The following is a 15,205-nucleotide window of genomic DNA, read 5'->3' on the forward strand; positions in this document are numbered from 1 at the left end:
CTAGAAGCAGATGTCTCTTTTCCTTTTAAAGTTTCTTCATATTCCCCTTCATTTTCAATTGAAATTGATTGCTCTTCAATGTTCTCTTCCAAGTTGACATCAGCATATGATTTGGCATAATTTCTGGTTGTCATGTCTTTTCCAACAACAATTATCATTGCCTCGTACATATCAAGTTTTTTGTTGACATACTTATCATGATTGGGATGTGTCTATTCATAAAGTTTAGAATATGCATTTTTTTTAGTTCCTTGTATAACATTTTGGAAACAAAAGTAAATATAAAAATTACAAAGAGTATAATATTTATCATACCTTCACTTCTTCATCATATACATCTTTCAAAACTGTAATCATCTTCAAACAATCATCCCAACCAAAGCCTCTTTTATTTTTAAGTTTGGTTATTATTCCCCTTTTTTTTCCATAGTTTTGAGATGATTGTCCACATGCTTAGGCTTGCATTGCACGTTGAACTTTTCACTAATTTATGTACCCACTTTAACAAAAGATTCTACTTTAAAGGTGGAAGAAAGTTTGTTTCCTTTAAGTGCCTCCTCAGCTAATATCTCAAGTAGCATGTGAGATATATGCTTAGACCATATGAAGTGCTTGCCTTTGCATTTTTCATTATGTGTGGTACTCATTTGTACAAAAAAAATTACAAATTTACACAAAATATAATCATACAATATTTAGATTTAATAAATTTAATATAAAAACTACAATTAATATTTAAAAGAGAATACATAAAATACATAAGAAATTATAATAAAGTCAACAAACAAACCAAATACATAACAAAGATAATACAAACTCAAACAAGACATAATAAAAACAAACACATATAATTAGCACTCAATTACTAGTTTCTTTGAGTGTTATAATCATTCCACATAGTTGATACAATCATTTCTCTTTTTGTTATCCACTCCCTATTCTCTTCTCTCTCCTCTCGTTGACTTAAATTGATTGTTCGTCTAATTGGTTCACTTTCCGAACATAGTTCTTCTATAAGAAAGTCATAAGGATCAACTCCTATTATGTGATTATGAATAATACAACATGCAAGCACAACATATACTTGTGTTTCATAAGACCAAAAAGATTTTTCATCAATTGATCTAAAACGACTCTTCAAAATACCAAACCTTTGCTCAATAGCGGTTCTCAATGAAGAGTGTCGAAGATTAAATAGCTCCTTTTTTATTTTCTGGTGAATGTTCTGTAAACTCATTCAAGTGATATCGAACTCCACGAAAAAGAAATATTATTCCTTTTCGAATACCGTAACCAGCATCACCAAGATAATATTTCCCTACAAATTAGAAAAAAAAACCTATTACTATCTTTATCTAATTAAACATTTTATATGTTTATTGCATATAATAATTACTTTACTATATACCTTCTGGAATTTTTAGACCACTAGGTCTTGATAATGCATCACCTAAAACTCGTGAATCATGTGCATTTTCTTCCCAGCCAGCTAAAACATATATAAACTTCAAATCAAAAGTTATAGCTGCTAAAACATTTTGTGTTGTTCCTTCTTTTCGACCTCGAAACTTTCCTTGAATTTCAACAGGAACATTTGCAGGAACATGGGTACCATCAATTGCTCCCACGCAACCCTATATAAACATGAAAAATAATTTATAACCTTTTCTTCTAAATGTAATTAATTAATTTATAAAAATATTGGTATTGTTCTCATACCTTAAAATAAGGATAGAATCTTCGATTATCCATTATCTCTGCGGGAACTGTATCCCCTGGGTCTTTAATAAGGTGTTTGTATAATTTAAGAACTGTTTTTAAAACAATTCTAAAGTAACGATGGATAGTTTCAACAAATCTATAATATATACTACTAATAAAATGAAATCTTTGGTTTTGGCTTACAATTTGTAAGAACACAATTACTTGCTACCTAATAGACACATTTTGAGTTGATCGTAATAGGTCATGACTTGTGAGAACATCACATAAATTATATAAGACAACTGGTTTTATATGAATTTGTTCAACGCAATGTCTATCACCTTGATTCAAAATGCTATCTATATAGAATTTTCATTGAGCAATTGCTTCTATACGTGGTTCTCTTGGTATATAATTTCTATTTCTTTCTTATTTAATAATAGCTACCCCTGTAGCTATCACAGTTACAGCTACTCTCATACATGCTGCGTGAATAATCTTACTATCCATAACAAAAAAGTGAAGTTTTATGATAACAAAACCTAAGCATTGGGGAAATAAACATTAAAAACATATAAAATACTTACATAATCAATACAATAAATTATGTTCAAAGAAGCTGATAATGTATAATAGTTATAGCAATAATATCTGATTCCCTAAACAGACAATGCCTTAAAGTATATAATTTAATGAATTTTGTATATAACTCATGTTTCACGGTCTTAAGATTTTTCTACCTAACCATTTCAGTTTTTCATTACATAACATCAATGTATCATCAACTCATATCATCAACGCACATCACGCATATCATCACCATTGCAGTTGCTGATAATGGAAAACGCACAGAAAACACACATCATGCATATCATCAACTCATCAACATAGACCCAAACTTTTTTCATCAACAAATTTTCTTGCCAACACTACATATAATCTTAAAATTTACAGGAAAGCATAAGAGATGAAGAATGAGAGCCAAATGTAGCAGATTTGGGAAGGGGATAGATTTAGGATTATCTTCTAGAAATAAGGGTGCTTTTCCATCAGGTGGGTCGGGTTATATTGGAAGAGAATCAATTGAAGAAAATGAGAGGAAGATGAAGAGATGAACCGGAATTGAAAGCAAATCTTTCCGATTAAACAAATTATCCCTCTCCTGTTGTCACACGTTCACTCCTCAATGAAGGGGATTTCTTTAGGCAGTGCTCTGTTTTTGGGTAAGGCAATTGGGGACATGCTAGAGAGGAAGTTTATCGGAACAACATGTAAGGGTAATGGGGAGATCAACTGTGAAATTGAAAATGGTTTGAAAAAAATTATAAAAAAACAAGTAGGGAGATCAACTGGAATGAGAAACAGAGCATGATTTTACTGTGTTTGGATGGTTTTGATGTTTTGTTTGGTTTCTGGAAAAAATACAGAGCATAGGTTACAGCAAATTAAACAAGATAAACCGTGAAAATAACACAGCAAATTATATCACAAGATTTATGCCATATTATAATTACAGATTAAACAAAAAGATAAAAACATAAGACGAATAATAAATAGACATTTGAGGAAAAAAAGTCACCTGAAAGAAGAATTGATAGAGATGCTTCAATTGTTATACAAAGAGATTTGAGAGAGAGAGAGAGAGAGAGAGTTAGAGATTTGTTTTCTGAACACACGATGTTATGTTTTTTTGTAAACAAAGGAAAGTGTTTTCCTTAGAATAAGAAAAGGAAAACACTTTTCTACCATAAAGAATTAATTTTTCTTTTGATCGGAATTCATTTTTCTTGAGTAACTTTCTTTATGTTTACCAAATATAAAAAGTGAGGAAAATAATTTTTTAAAAAATAAATTTCTGGAAACAAATAAGGCATTAGGGATGGTAATTTTGTGGAGAGGTATTCATGAGATCTCATCCAAATAAATGAGTTTATATATATATATATATATATATATATATATATATAGAATTTAATGAATCGGATATAGATATTTAAATTTTTTATTTTATAAATATTTAATATAAAAATTGACTTTAGTTTTGGATATGAATGCAGATATGATAAAAGAAAGAGATGGAGAATTAATGGATTATGTAAGCCCAAAGGCTCAAATATTGTTTCTCCAAGCCCAAAGGCCCAAATATCTACTCCTCAATCATCGTATCAATCGGGTCTTCCATTAGATCATGACTTTATATGGATAAGTATGAGAATTAATAATGAGTACAATGTGAGGAAAGCTCCAATTCTATGGCTATATGGAAAATTTTTGCAAATCAGTCTATTGATTTTCAATGCTTTCATGTATTAGTTACTCTACACATGTTCTTAATGTTCAAAATTTGTTGTCAAAATAATAAGAGTGCAATTGGAACATAATTCAACCTCTATATTAGATCAAATTTTTAAATGATTTAAGAGATCTTAAAATAGATTGATATGATATTAGAGATATTTTTTATTTTAAGTTCAAATACATACATACATACATACATACATACATACATACATACATACATACATACATACATACATACATACCAGCCTATCAATCCATTAATTTGTCAAGATGCTGGGACTTTATAGGTTTTGATCTAGTTCTATATAAGATACGTTACTTGCCACATATGTTTGTAAAAAGTTAAAATGATTTTTCAATAAATAAAGCATTTTTGTAGAAAATATCCCATAGTTCTTAGAAAGAAAATGAATGAGAAGTTCTCTTTTCTTTTATCCTTTCTAATCTACTTATTTGTTGCTTTTAATGGAGCATATCAATAATTAAATCCATGTCAATAGATTTACGTCGTTGAGTTTATTACTAGGATGATTATTAGAGTTAACTAGTTTGTTGATGTGAGGGATGAATTTTTTTAAAATATAAATAAAAAAATTCAAGTATGAGAAATCTTTTTGATATTATTATTAAACTTGAAAATAGAGTGGTTTTAAAACATTAAAACAATGTTTTTTTTATTAATATATCACTTATTTATCTTAATTTTTAACTTGAATTACTTTATATATTAAAAAAAATATGATTGTTACAAAAAATTAACAAAAAAACATCAAAATATTATATTGTGTGATTTAAAGCTAAAAAACATCATAAATATAATAAGATTATTTTCAAAATCTATTTTCAAACTTTAGGAATAAAAAAACAATTTGTATCAAATTTTTATGAATAATTTATTATTAATATAATTATTTTCATATTATATACACAATAATTGAAAAAAATATTAAAAATCAAATAAAAATTTATAATAACATTTAAGAAGAATGTCAAATTAAAAATTAAATAAATCTGATAAATTTTTTTTTAATATTAAAAAAATTAAAAAAAAATAAAAAAAATAGAAAAGAGTTAGGCTTAGCACTTGACCTATTAGTAGCAGACCAAATACGTGTGGGCCTGAAAACCAAGCATGCATGCCTTGGATGCTTTTTTATTTTAATTTTTTTTAAAAAAGAAAATAAACATAAATGACAAGTGGTCAATGATTTAAAGAAAATATTGCCTCCCTCAACTCTAGAATATGCGTTCTTTATGTTTAAATATGTATACTAATCAACTGAGTTATGATACAAAGTTTTTATAATATAAATTAAATAAATATATTAATCAGCTTTATTACTCATTAAACATAAAAAAATCTCTTTTTGTTAGAGTTGATAGCTAATATGTCAATTGATATATTTTCAAATATGCTAGCATGACATAGCAATAATTGATTTATTAATCATCAAATCAATATATATATATATATACACACACACAACAACAACAATCATTAAGTGGACTTATGTACGATCATAGAATCATTACCTTGGTAACCATTTCATTATCAAATAAATAAAAAGAAAAAATCAAAGCAATTATCCATGGATATTCCAATAAAAATTTGTATGTAAACAAGAATTTTTTGATAATGTTTTTCATTTTAAAAAGGAAAGAACTTCAATGCTGGAAAGTAAGGGTGATTATTTTTTATTCGGTTTGATTTTTACCTATAAAAATAATCAAACTGATTTAAAAAAAAAATTAAAATTAGTTCAAACCGACCGGTTTCGACTCAGTTATTTTAGAACAAAAAACAAAACATAATCGACTGGTTTTGGTTCGGTTCGGTTATTTTATATTAAAAACAAAAATTATGTTTTTTGTGGGGTTTTTTTTGTAATTTTCAATGGGTTTGGTTTCGATTTTGCTCGATTTTTTTGATTTGGTTTTTTGATTTCAGGTTTATGGAACCAAAACTAAACCGAATCAGTTAATTTTTTAAATATTCTAATCGATTTAATTGATTTTTTTTCATGATTTGATTTTCTCAATTATATATATATATATATATATATTTAATTTTTTTATTCACTCATGCTATAAAGTTTATTTTATTCAAATTAAGGGTGAAGAAAATAAAAACAGAGGAGGGCATGGTCCACAAGAAAGAAACTGAGGTGTTTGGAGGACCCATCTAACTCAAATACTGAGAATCAGTTGATCACGTGTACCCAACATAAAGTGCACAACTGCATTAGGATTTTGAGCAAAGCAAAGCGGAGCAAACTGGCTGTCACCATTTGTATCTGGTCTACACAATCTCCATCCAATCCAATCCAATCCATTCTTTCCTTTCCTCGTTTGCATTGCATTGCAGATCTCTCTTCCTTTCCATATTGGATTTCCCTTTTTTTTGTTTGTTTTATATAATCATAACAGACTGAAGCGAAACCAGCGGTGCAGCCACGAAAAATTTCCTGCCTTGCTAACATTATGTAAAAGATAAAAACATTGATTCTCTAATATTCACTTGCTTTGGAATTTCATAGATAAATATAGGATACTGATTGATATTTATATAAAAAAAAAAAGGAAAGAGAGAGAGAGCCTGGCCTTCCTTTTTACCCCTCTTTTTTAGAAGGAGAAAATCTCTCTCTTGGTCGCTCTGAGTTCTTTCCCAGCTCCTGAAACCTCCAATTATGGCGTTTCTGCTCCCTTTTCGCAGCATTTGATTTCTCGTCCGGGTACGTTTTTACATATAATCTAATGGCTTTCCATTCAAAACGTTATTACTTTAATCCAAAAGTTGATGATATCTCTCTTTTCTTCGTTTTCATTTATGTGAATCTTCAGGGATCTCTGTTTTTATTTCTCTATGACTTTTTTTTTATTTGTGTATATTCATGGGGCTTAAGATGATGAGGGTCATGATATGAAAGTTGAAATCTTTATTTGAAAGAGAGATTTTTGTTTTACTTACAGATCTTATGTTGATAGTTGTGACAATTGTGGTTGGGAAAATATACAGAATTGGTATGTTTAATGATGGAGGTGAAGATTGTTCTTTTTTTATTAACTTAAATCTTGAGAATTTTCCCAAGTAATAGTAAAAGATTTTTAATGGTAACCAAGTGGAATGAATGCCAGTCATGGTGAACATTTTTATGAATGCCAAATAATCATGCAATTTATCCGAGGAATTGAAATTTTTGTCCCAGCACTAGATGGGTCCCATAGTTGGGATTGTTGTGCCTGTTGCAGAGATATTCATTTCATGGTGGTTTTGATTTTCGAAATTATTATTTTCAATTTCTACCTTTGATGGGGTAAGATCACAACCCTTGATGATGTTATGCGTTATCTTTTAGATCTATTGCCTGTATAAACATCGTACAGATCTTCCCATGATTATCTTTTATTATCCATTAGATGATTATTTCTTTTTGAAGGACAGACGTGCGAGTAATTAAATTGTTACTGTTTAATAATATAAACAGATCAGTATGTATGATTCTCTTATCACGCTATAATCAATCCTCTTTCTCTCTCTCTTTCTATTTAATTTGTATAGTTAGAACATAACTATGTTTTCGCACTATAGTTCAAAGCAGTGGTCGAAATCATCTTTTAGTTTTCCTCTCGTTACAGTTTCAGAAACCATAGGATTCTTTGGCCTGCTCTAAAATCTTCTCTGGTAAGATTTTCAGAATAAAGAAATCTGACAGATTTTATCCTCCAACTAATTGAGGAAAATTTCATGTTTTAATTTAATTAGCATTTGTGAAGGAAAACCAGTTCTTTGTGTACCAAATCACCCATTAGGCTCTGTAATCTATATCATTAAATTAATATATTAATTGTTTAATTTTGTGTTGTTGTTTTTAAATCAAAGCACTTTTAATTAAGATCTGTATGATGTTTATTCCAAGTTCTTATTCTGTGAGAGTGATACAAAGAAATTGGATCGCCTGAGGGAAGTAAAAGTACTGCCAAGTTCTTTTAGTTGTGGTTGTTTAATTCTTGCTTTCACCTGTAAGAGCCTTAGTTCTGTTCTATGCTCCTGCCTGGCTCTCAAGAAATTCTTGTTCCTAAAAGATTGACAAGCATTAGATCGCCAGCTAATCTGTTGTTTCTAGTTCTAAAACGCATATTATAACATGGATAGCACTTTGTACACTAGAAATTGACCTGATCATCAAATTTGATTGTCTAGATAATCACAATTTTGAGCACTTTACCACTTATTCTTGTGATGCTGGTAATTCTTTGTACATGAGAATTGGCATGGTACTCGATGAACTTTTCGCCTTGTTTATGACTTTTTATCTACATTTGTATGTTTTATGCATGGAAATGCAGTGGAAGATCATCTGATGCGACTTGTACGTCTGCAATCAAACACTCTGAATTCAGTTCTGGGATATTTTTCACTGTTAGTGGTAAATATTTAGAAATGGATGACAATAGTAGCAGCAAGTTGACTGGAATTCGGCAGATTGTTAGGCTAAAGGAAATTCTCCATAAGTGGCAATCTGTAACAATTGGCTCAAAGGAAACCAGCCCTCCCTCTGGTCATCCCTCCAATGGCATTCCACCAGCTGTTAATAAGAGGCTGAACAGTGTTAAGTGTTGCGATTCAGACGAGGACAGTTGCCACAGCCCAGAACCGCCAGCTGACGTACCCAAAGGGTATCTGGCGGTTTACGTTGGACCAGAGCTTCGGAGGTTTATCATCCCGACTAGCTACCTTAGCCACTCCCTGTTCAAGGTTTTGCTGGAAAAGGTTGAAGAGGAGTTTGGGTTTGATCATACTGGTGCGCTTACAATCCCATGTGAGATTGAGACCTTCAAATTTCTCCTAAAGTGCATGGAGAGCCATCCAAACGACCACGATGATGAAGGGTCAGGTAAGGGTATTCATTCATTTTAAGTTAAAATGCCCTCGCTATCATTAATCGTGATGCATGAATTGCTTGTCTTCAGTATCGTCTCCTCCATCACTGATGATTCCTTGGTGATATTGCAGCTGAAGGTGCTTTAGCTATTGAAGAGTAATCGCACTGGTCTATTTGGTCCAGATTTTACGACTTCCTTCGGATGTAAAGCAGGTTCTCGCAGATATATTTTTTATTGACAAAAAAAAAAACATAGGAAATTTTAGTTAGATTTGCAGGTGTGTTTTTGAATTTCATGGGCAGGGATATTAAGCTTTTACCGGTCTGTTCTGTGTGTGTTGGGATGTGATCTTATGTTTTGTATGGGATACAAGACAGACTTGTTTGTTAAGCAAAATTTCATAACTAATAATTGCTATATATCTTATGAAGATCCACATTCACTACAATTTGTCATAATCTTATGTTTATACTTAATTGTTTTTGCTCTATAAATGGTTACCAGAGTGCAACATCCGAAAGAATTATAAACGGGAATTCCACCTCTCGGAGGTTTCCTAGGCCAAGTTTGTAATGCCTCTTGCCATTCAATTAATAGCTAGCTTATCGTATTCCATTCACCGTATTCTTTTCAAATATACACAGCACATTAAATATAAAAGAATAAAATGAAATATATAAAAAGAAAAGAGGGTATAAAAAAATTATTCCATGTCAATCTAAATTGACATAACAAACTTGTAAACTTGAAAATTAAAGTTGAGTCAAGTTAGAATATCCCACCAAACTTGTAGTTCAGATCATGATATTTAAATAACCTAATAAAAAAATAAAGAGAATTATAAAGTTTTTTTTTTAAAAAAATTCTATATTAACTTTTCAAACTCGTAACCTGGGTCATTAGACCCGAAATACCCTATCTGAAAAAATGATAAAGTTCAATTCTCAATTAATCAAATATTGATGAATGAAATTGAAAAAAAAAATTTTAGTTATACAAAAGGATTTTAAAAAATACCAATTAAAAAAATAAAGATGAAAATTGAAACACAAAATAAATTTTATATTTGATTGAAGGATAAAATTGAAAAGAAAAATTAATTTAACAAAAGGATTAAAAAAATCAAAAGAATGAGGATCAACATTGACATAAAAAATGAAAATAAAATTTTAATTGAAGAGTGAAATTGAAAAGAATAATAACTTTTACAAAAGAGTTAAGAACAAAAATTGAAAATCAAAACAATAAAGACCACATTGAAAAACTTAATATTATCATTCTGGATTAAAGGGTGAAATTGAAAATCAATAAATCTTTTACAAAATGTACAAGAAAAAATAAATTAAAAGAATAAGGATCAAATTGAAAAATATAATATTTGGTAAATTGGGATTGAAGGACAAAATTAAAAACAAATAAAACTTCTATAAAAAAGGACCAATAAAAAAAATAGAAATAAAAAGATTAAGGACTTAAGTTGTAATGTTTGGGGAAAGAAAGAGAAAAAGAAGAAGAAAAAAACTCACCTACGACAAACCAAACTACCACCACCTACATGCGTCGCTCTAACAAGAAGATGACACAAAGATGTTTCTAACAATATGATGGAAGGATATTTTTGGATTCCAAGAGGTGCAACTCATGTTGTTCAAAGTGCGCGGATGTCTCTCACGTGCCTTCGAGTGTTGTACACGTACCTGATTTTTTTTGTTTTGTTTAGATATATATAGCCAAATACCAATTGCTTCTAAGCCGACCTGGACAAAAAATCATGGTGAAATAGACAAAAAAAACCCTTTGAGGTTAGTTTTAATTTTGGTTTTCAATAGTATTTTAGTTATTTTACTGTACTTTGAATTTTTTTATTAGCTTTTATATTTGTTCAAGCATAAGATTACCCCTTATCTTATATGATAATGATGAAAAACTATCCTGATAGTACCTAATTTTCCTTTGATATTAGTATTGAAATTTTTACTTATAAAGGCATTTTGATTATAAAGGTATTTTGATCTTTTCACTATACTTTTAAAATAATAAAAAAAATCTTTACTTCTGTCTATCAACTTGATAATGACTAATACCCCATATAAAAATATTTTAATACCCCCAATAATAGCTAAGTTTAAGTATTTAATTCTAAAAGAAAAATTATTATTCCATTGTTCCAATCTACCGTAACCTTAAATATGCAGTTACAGTGTTTTTCCAGTAACGTTTAGCTTTTCTTAATGAGATGCATGTTGAAGTTGCCTATATTTGGTATTGTTTATTACATCTCTAAACAAAGTAGTGCTCTGGATGCCATTTGAACGCAGACTCGGGATTTTATGGGCATCAAGGCCATGTGAGATAATATTTAATATTCTAAGCAATTGTTTATGGCTCTCTCTTCAGTCTCATGGATGAGTTGGCTGTGTCTTCCTCGTGAACAAATTTGTAGTTTATTTCTGAGGAACCACCCCCCTTGAATAATTTATTCAATGGTCTGCGCCTCTCTTTCTCTGTATCTCAAGCAAGCACATGATTCCATGATTAGCACCCCGACATGATATATAGCAAGCAACAAGGATATGATCTACCTCTCTGAACCAAGCAATACACAAAACACCTCGCGGATTGGAGTGTTTTTTTTTGAAAAACTAGTATGATTTTTTAAAAAGAGCACTTATTTTCAAAAGCGTAACGATACAATTTATAAACTGTGCTGTTCCAAACAGAAAAACGCAGTGCTAAATATCACAACAACCTGTATAATTTCTGAGGCTATGCTAAGTTTTTTTTTTGTTTTTTTTTTTGAAGATTTTCAGAGGAACGTGCTTATAAACTGTTGTCTTCGTCTCCCATGTTTCAAAATGTAATGAAAAGTACGATTTGGATAATCTTCTACAACTATTTAAGAAACTTGAACATTTTGCCCTCCTGTCCTTAAGCCGTAGCCCCCTTCCATGAAAAGTCATCAACTAGCTTTTAATTTCCAGCCTCGACCTAAATTTTAAGAACCAATGACACTGTTCATTTGGTGGATTCTGTCTCCTCATCCTGTTGCTTCTTCAGGCATGACTGTGGATGGATCCCTGGAAGCTGCTGCTCCTAAAGCAATTGTTTTTTTTTTCGAGGTTGCGCTTGGCAACGGCACAGCCTAAAAGATTACACACTAATTTTTTTTTCCTCGTTCTTTGAGTTATGCTATTTCTAAAAAAAATAAATGAACTGTGCTAGTTTTTCCACAACTTTTTGGGACAAGAGAAAAACAAGCGGAACAATGCGTGTCTGGTGTGTGTGCGTGTATTAAATGGCGGCTAACTACTTTAGCAAGTGTTTTGGTATTTTAACAAATTTAAAAAATTATTTTGTAAAATAATACAATTACAAAGATATTTAGAAAATTATCACAGTTAAAACATCATAATCAATATGTGCAATAATTAGCACATGTAACACGCAAGTTGCAGATATTATCTGCTACAATATATATGCGACATGCGAGTTGCAGAAATCAATTGCAACTTGCGTGTTGTAGATGATATTTACAATTTTTCTAATAAAGGCATCATTTTATTTTGCTATCAACTTCCTAAAAAAAAAGAATAACAATTTGCACAATCATAAATAACCAGTTTTTCAACATGAAATACAATTCACATAAGCAGCACGTAACATATTCAATCGTCAATAAAAAAATTTAGACTGGCGACTAACACAATATAAAATTTTATTAAAAATTAAATCAACTATACATCTATTCATAATTCTCATAACATATAATAACATATAACTATATATAATAATTTCACCAGCTCATAGAAGGGCTTGAAGCGCTTATGGACGGGCTTGAAGTATCACCCCAACTCGTTTAACTTGAGGATGAGTCTATAATATCTATGTATATGTGAGGAGAACCAATAATATCCCAACTTGTGAATGGACCTAGGTTGCTCGTGGACGAGCCTGAGATGCTCGTGGATGAACTAACATCTCCAACACTAACGATAAGAAATCTCATCTTCAGTTAATGCCGCTTTAAGATGCTCAACCTTCCCAACCTTTTAAAGTCTACCACTACATAAATTGAACATAGTGTTCGCCACAATATGTCTTGTCTCATCAATACCTTCACGAATAGTCGTTGCTGCTTTCTGAGCTTCTAGTACAAAGTGTGTGTGTGTGTGTGTATATATATATATATATATATATATATATATATATATATAAAATTAGTAGTCATCATCCATAATAAAATTAATCAAGTATTTAATAAATATAAAACAATATTGCATACCAATTGATTCTATCTAAGCATAGTGCATCGGATTTTATGGACGCCTCGGGAAATGTTATCAGGTCAGTGTAATAAAGCGATTCGTAATTGACAGATATCATGTCATATAGGTATCTATATTAGTCGTCGGATGCCTCTTCTATAAAATATGGTCTTTCCTAGCATCCAATAGATCCATGTAAGATGCACGAATTACCAACCAATTCCTCTTACGTTTACCCTGACAACTAATACTATATAGCTCGTCTATGATATCAACATAATCTGAAATATACTAAGATAGTCTAAACTGGTGCATTACCATATTTGAACAATGCATCTCAACAATGTCAAAACATTACAACGGGGCTTGTGCTAATAAAATGTTGGATCTCTCACGACATATAGGCGAAGATGAAAGTTTATAGTCCTTCATATATAACATCCATATAACGTATCAGAATAAAAAAAAATTTATCTTAGATAATCAATCGAAACTAAATAATTAATGTTCAAATAAAAAAAATTAAATACATTTATAATACATACATGATGTGATAGTTGTACGTCCAACTCATCCTAGTAAAATATGTGGACATGAGTGGGATTTACCCCAATCTTTTAATCCACACCTAAATGCTTCATAATCTTTTAAGAACTCTGGTTATACCGATGATAGTAATAGACAATGTATACAAATTGAGGTATTTGTAACAACTATTGATATTCTTCGATGGTAGGTACCATGTCAACTATTCCAAGGAAAAAAACATCTATATAATGGATTCCAAAACTGAATCATAACTATAATGGCTCATTTTTTAAAGAATATCTTCAATACTTCCATTAAATTTCCATTCTTTTGTCAGAATACATGTTTGTTATGAATGTCTAATTTCCCCCAACACATTTAGAGTTTGTCAATCTTGTTAAAGAAGAGTATGCACTTCAATTCAGGCAATTCACCAATGAATCCATGGCTCCAACAATCCCTCTTTTGTGCTTATAAGGATTCAAACTTTTGTTGAAATTGAACTTGGATATATTTTATGATTTATTTTCACCCATTTCTAAAATAAACAAATGTTAATATTAATATTAATGTTCATGCAATGATATCACGAGAAGACAACTTAGGGAATAGTTCTAGTCATTAAACGAGGGAAGGTTAATTAACCTATTGATCTTAAAGGGGTCCTTCATCTCTTAGGGAAGCGAACCTTATCATGTTGTCCTAAGGATTACGAAGTGCAAAAAAGCATAGACTACAAAAATCCACAACGGCTACCAACCGCACTTTGTAAAACTTTAACAAGAGTTTAAGGTCTCATAAGTACTAAGTCAAGGCAAAACCCATTAGGATACAATTAATTCCTCATATGCTAACTAGTATAAACCAATATTTAATTCAACAAATGATGCATGCGATTAATAAAGATAAATAATGTCTAAAATATGACATAAAGAATCATATAAACAAAGATGTATACAAGAATATATATAGAGCATGCGAATAATAAATATTAAATAGTTAGACAAACATGCATGATGTTCATTAATATCCTTGTACCAGCAATGAGCAAGGGCCTATTCATTAATTTTCATGTAACCCGGATTAGGCAGGCCAACTTGAAAATACGCCATTTTTTCCCGTTACAAAGAGGGAAATAAAGACTGTGCAGACCCAGCATAGTGTCATGTGCTATATTTGCCGACCAATCGGCTATTGAATTAGCATGACCTAACCTCTTGATGGCTAGAATTGTTCATACTAATTTTGGAAGCATGTCTCAAGCCAACAATCAATTTTAGGCAATGCAATAAATCATCAAGAACATTCACAAAAAAATCTTCTCAAAATTCCAAAGACACCATCATCCCTAACACCCACATAAGCATTCCTGATATATAGTTCTCCTCCGATCATGGACATCTAAGAAACCCCTGACCTCCAAGGCAATTAAGCTCTATCAATACCCGAGATAAACCACATGTTTATCTAAAACAGAAACCATAAATGTAGTAGCATTGTAGTATCAAATCATAAGTCTTGAA

General features: G+C 30.6%; 1 protein-coding gene across 2 annotated transcripts; it reads left to right on the plus strand.

The window, feature by feature from the left end:
* The first annotated feature begins 6,206 nt into the window (after positions 1-6,206).
* Positions 6,207-9,337, plus strand: LOC133688734 (protein SMALL AUXIN UP-REGULATED RNA 10-like). 2 transcript variants are annotated; one of them, XM_062108325.1, is made up of 3 exons: positions 6,207-6,737; positions 8,353-8,900; positions 8,977-9,337. In XM_062108325.1, exons 2-3 carry the CDS (start codon positions 8,447-8,449, stop codon positions 9,009-9,011), a joined length of 489 nt encoding a protein of 162 aa, XP_061964309.1. In that variant the 5' UTR covers positions 6,207-6,737; positions 8,353-8,446; the 3' UTR covers positions 9,012-9,337. The 2 variants fall into 2 exon arrangements, with proteins under 2 accessions (XP_061964309.1, XP_061964310.1); XM_062108326.1 differs by having other exon boundaries at positions 6,208-6,737; positions 9,020-9,337.
* Positions 9,338-15,205: the final 5,868 nt, after the last annotated feature.

This window comes from Populus nigra, chromosome 3, assembly GCF_951802175.1.
Source record: "Populus nigra chromosome 3, ddPopNigr1.1, whole genome shotgun sequence".
NCBI lineage: Eukaryota > Viridiplantae > Streptophyta > Magnoliopsida > Malpighiales > Salicaceae > Populus > Populus nigra.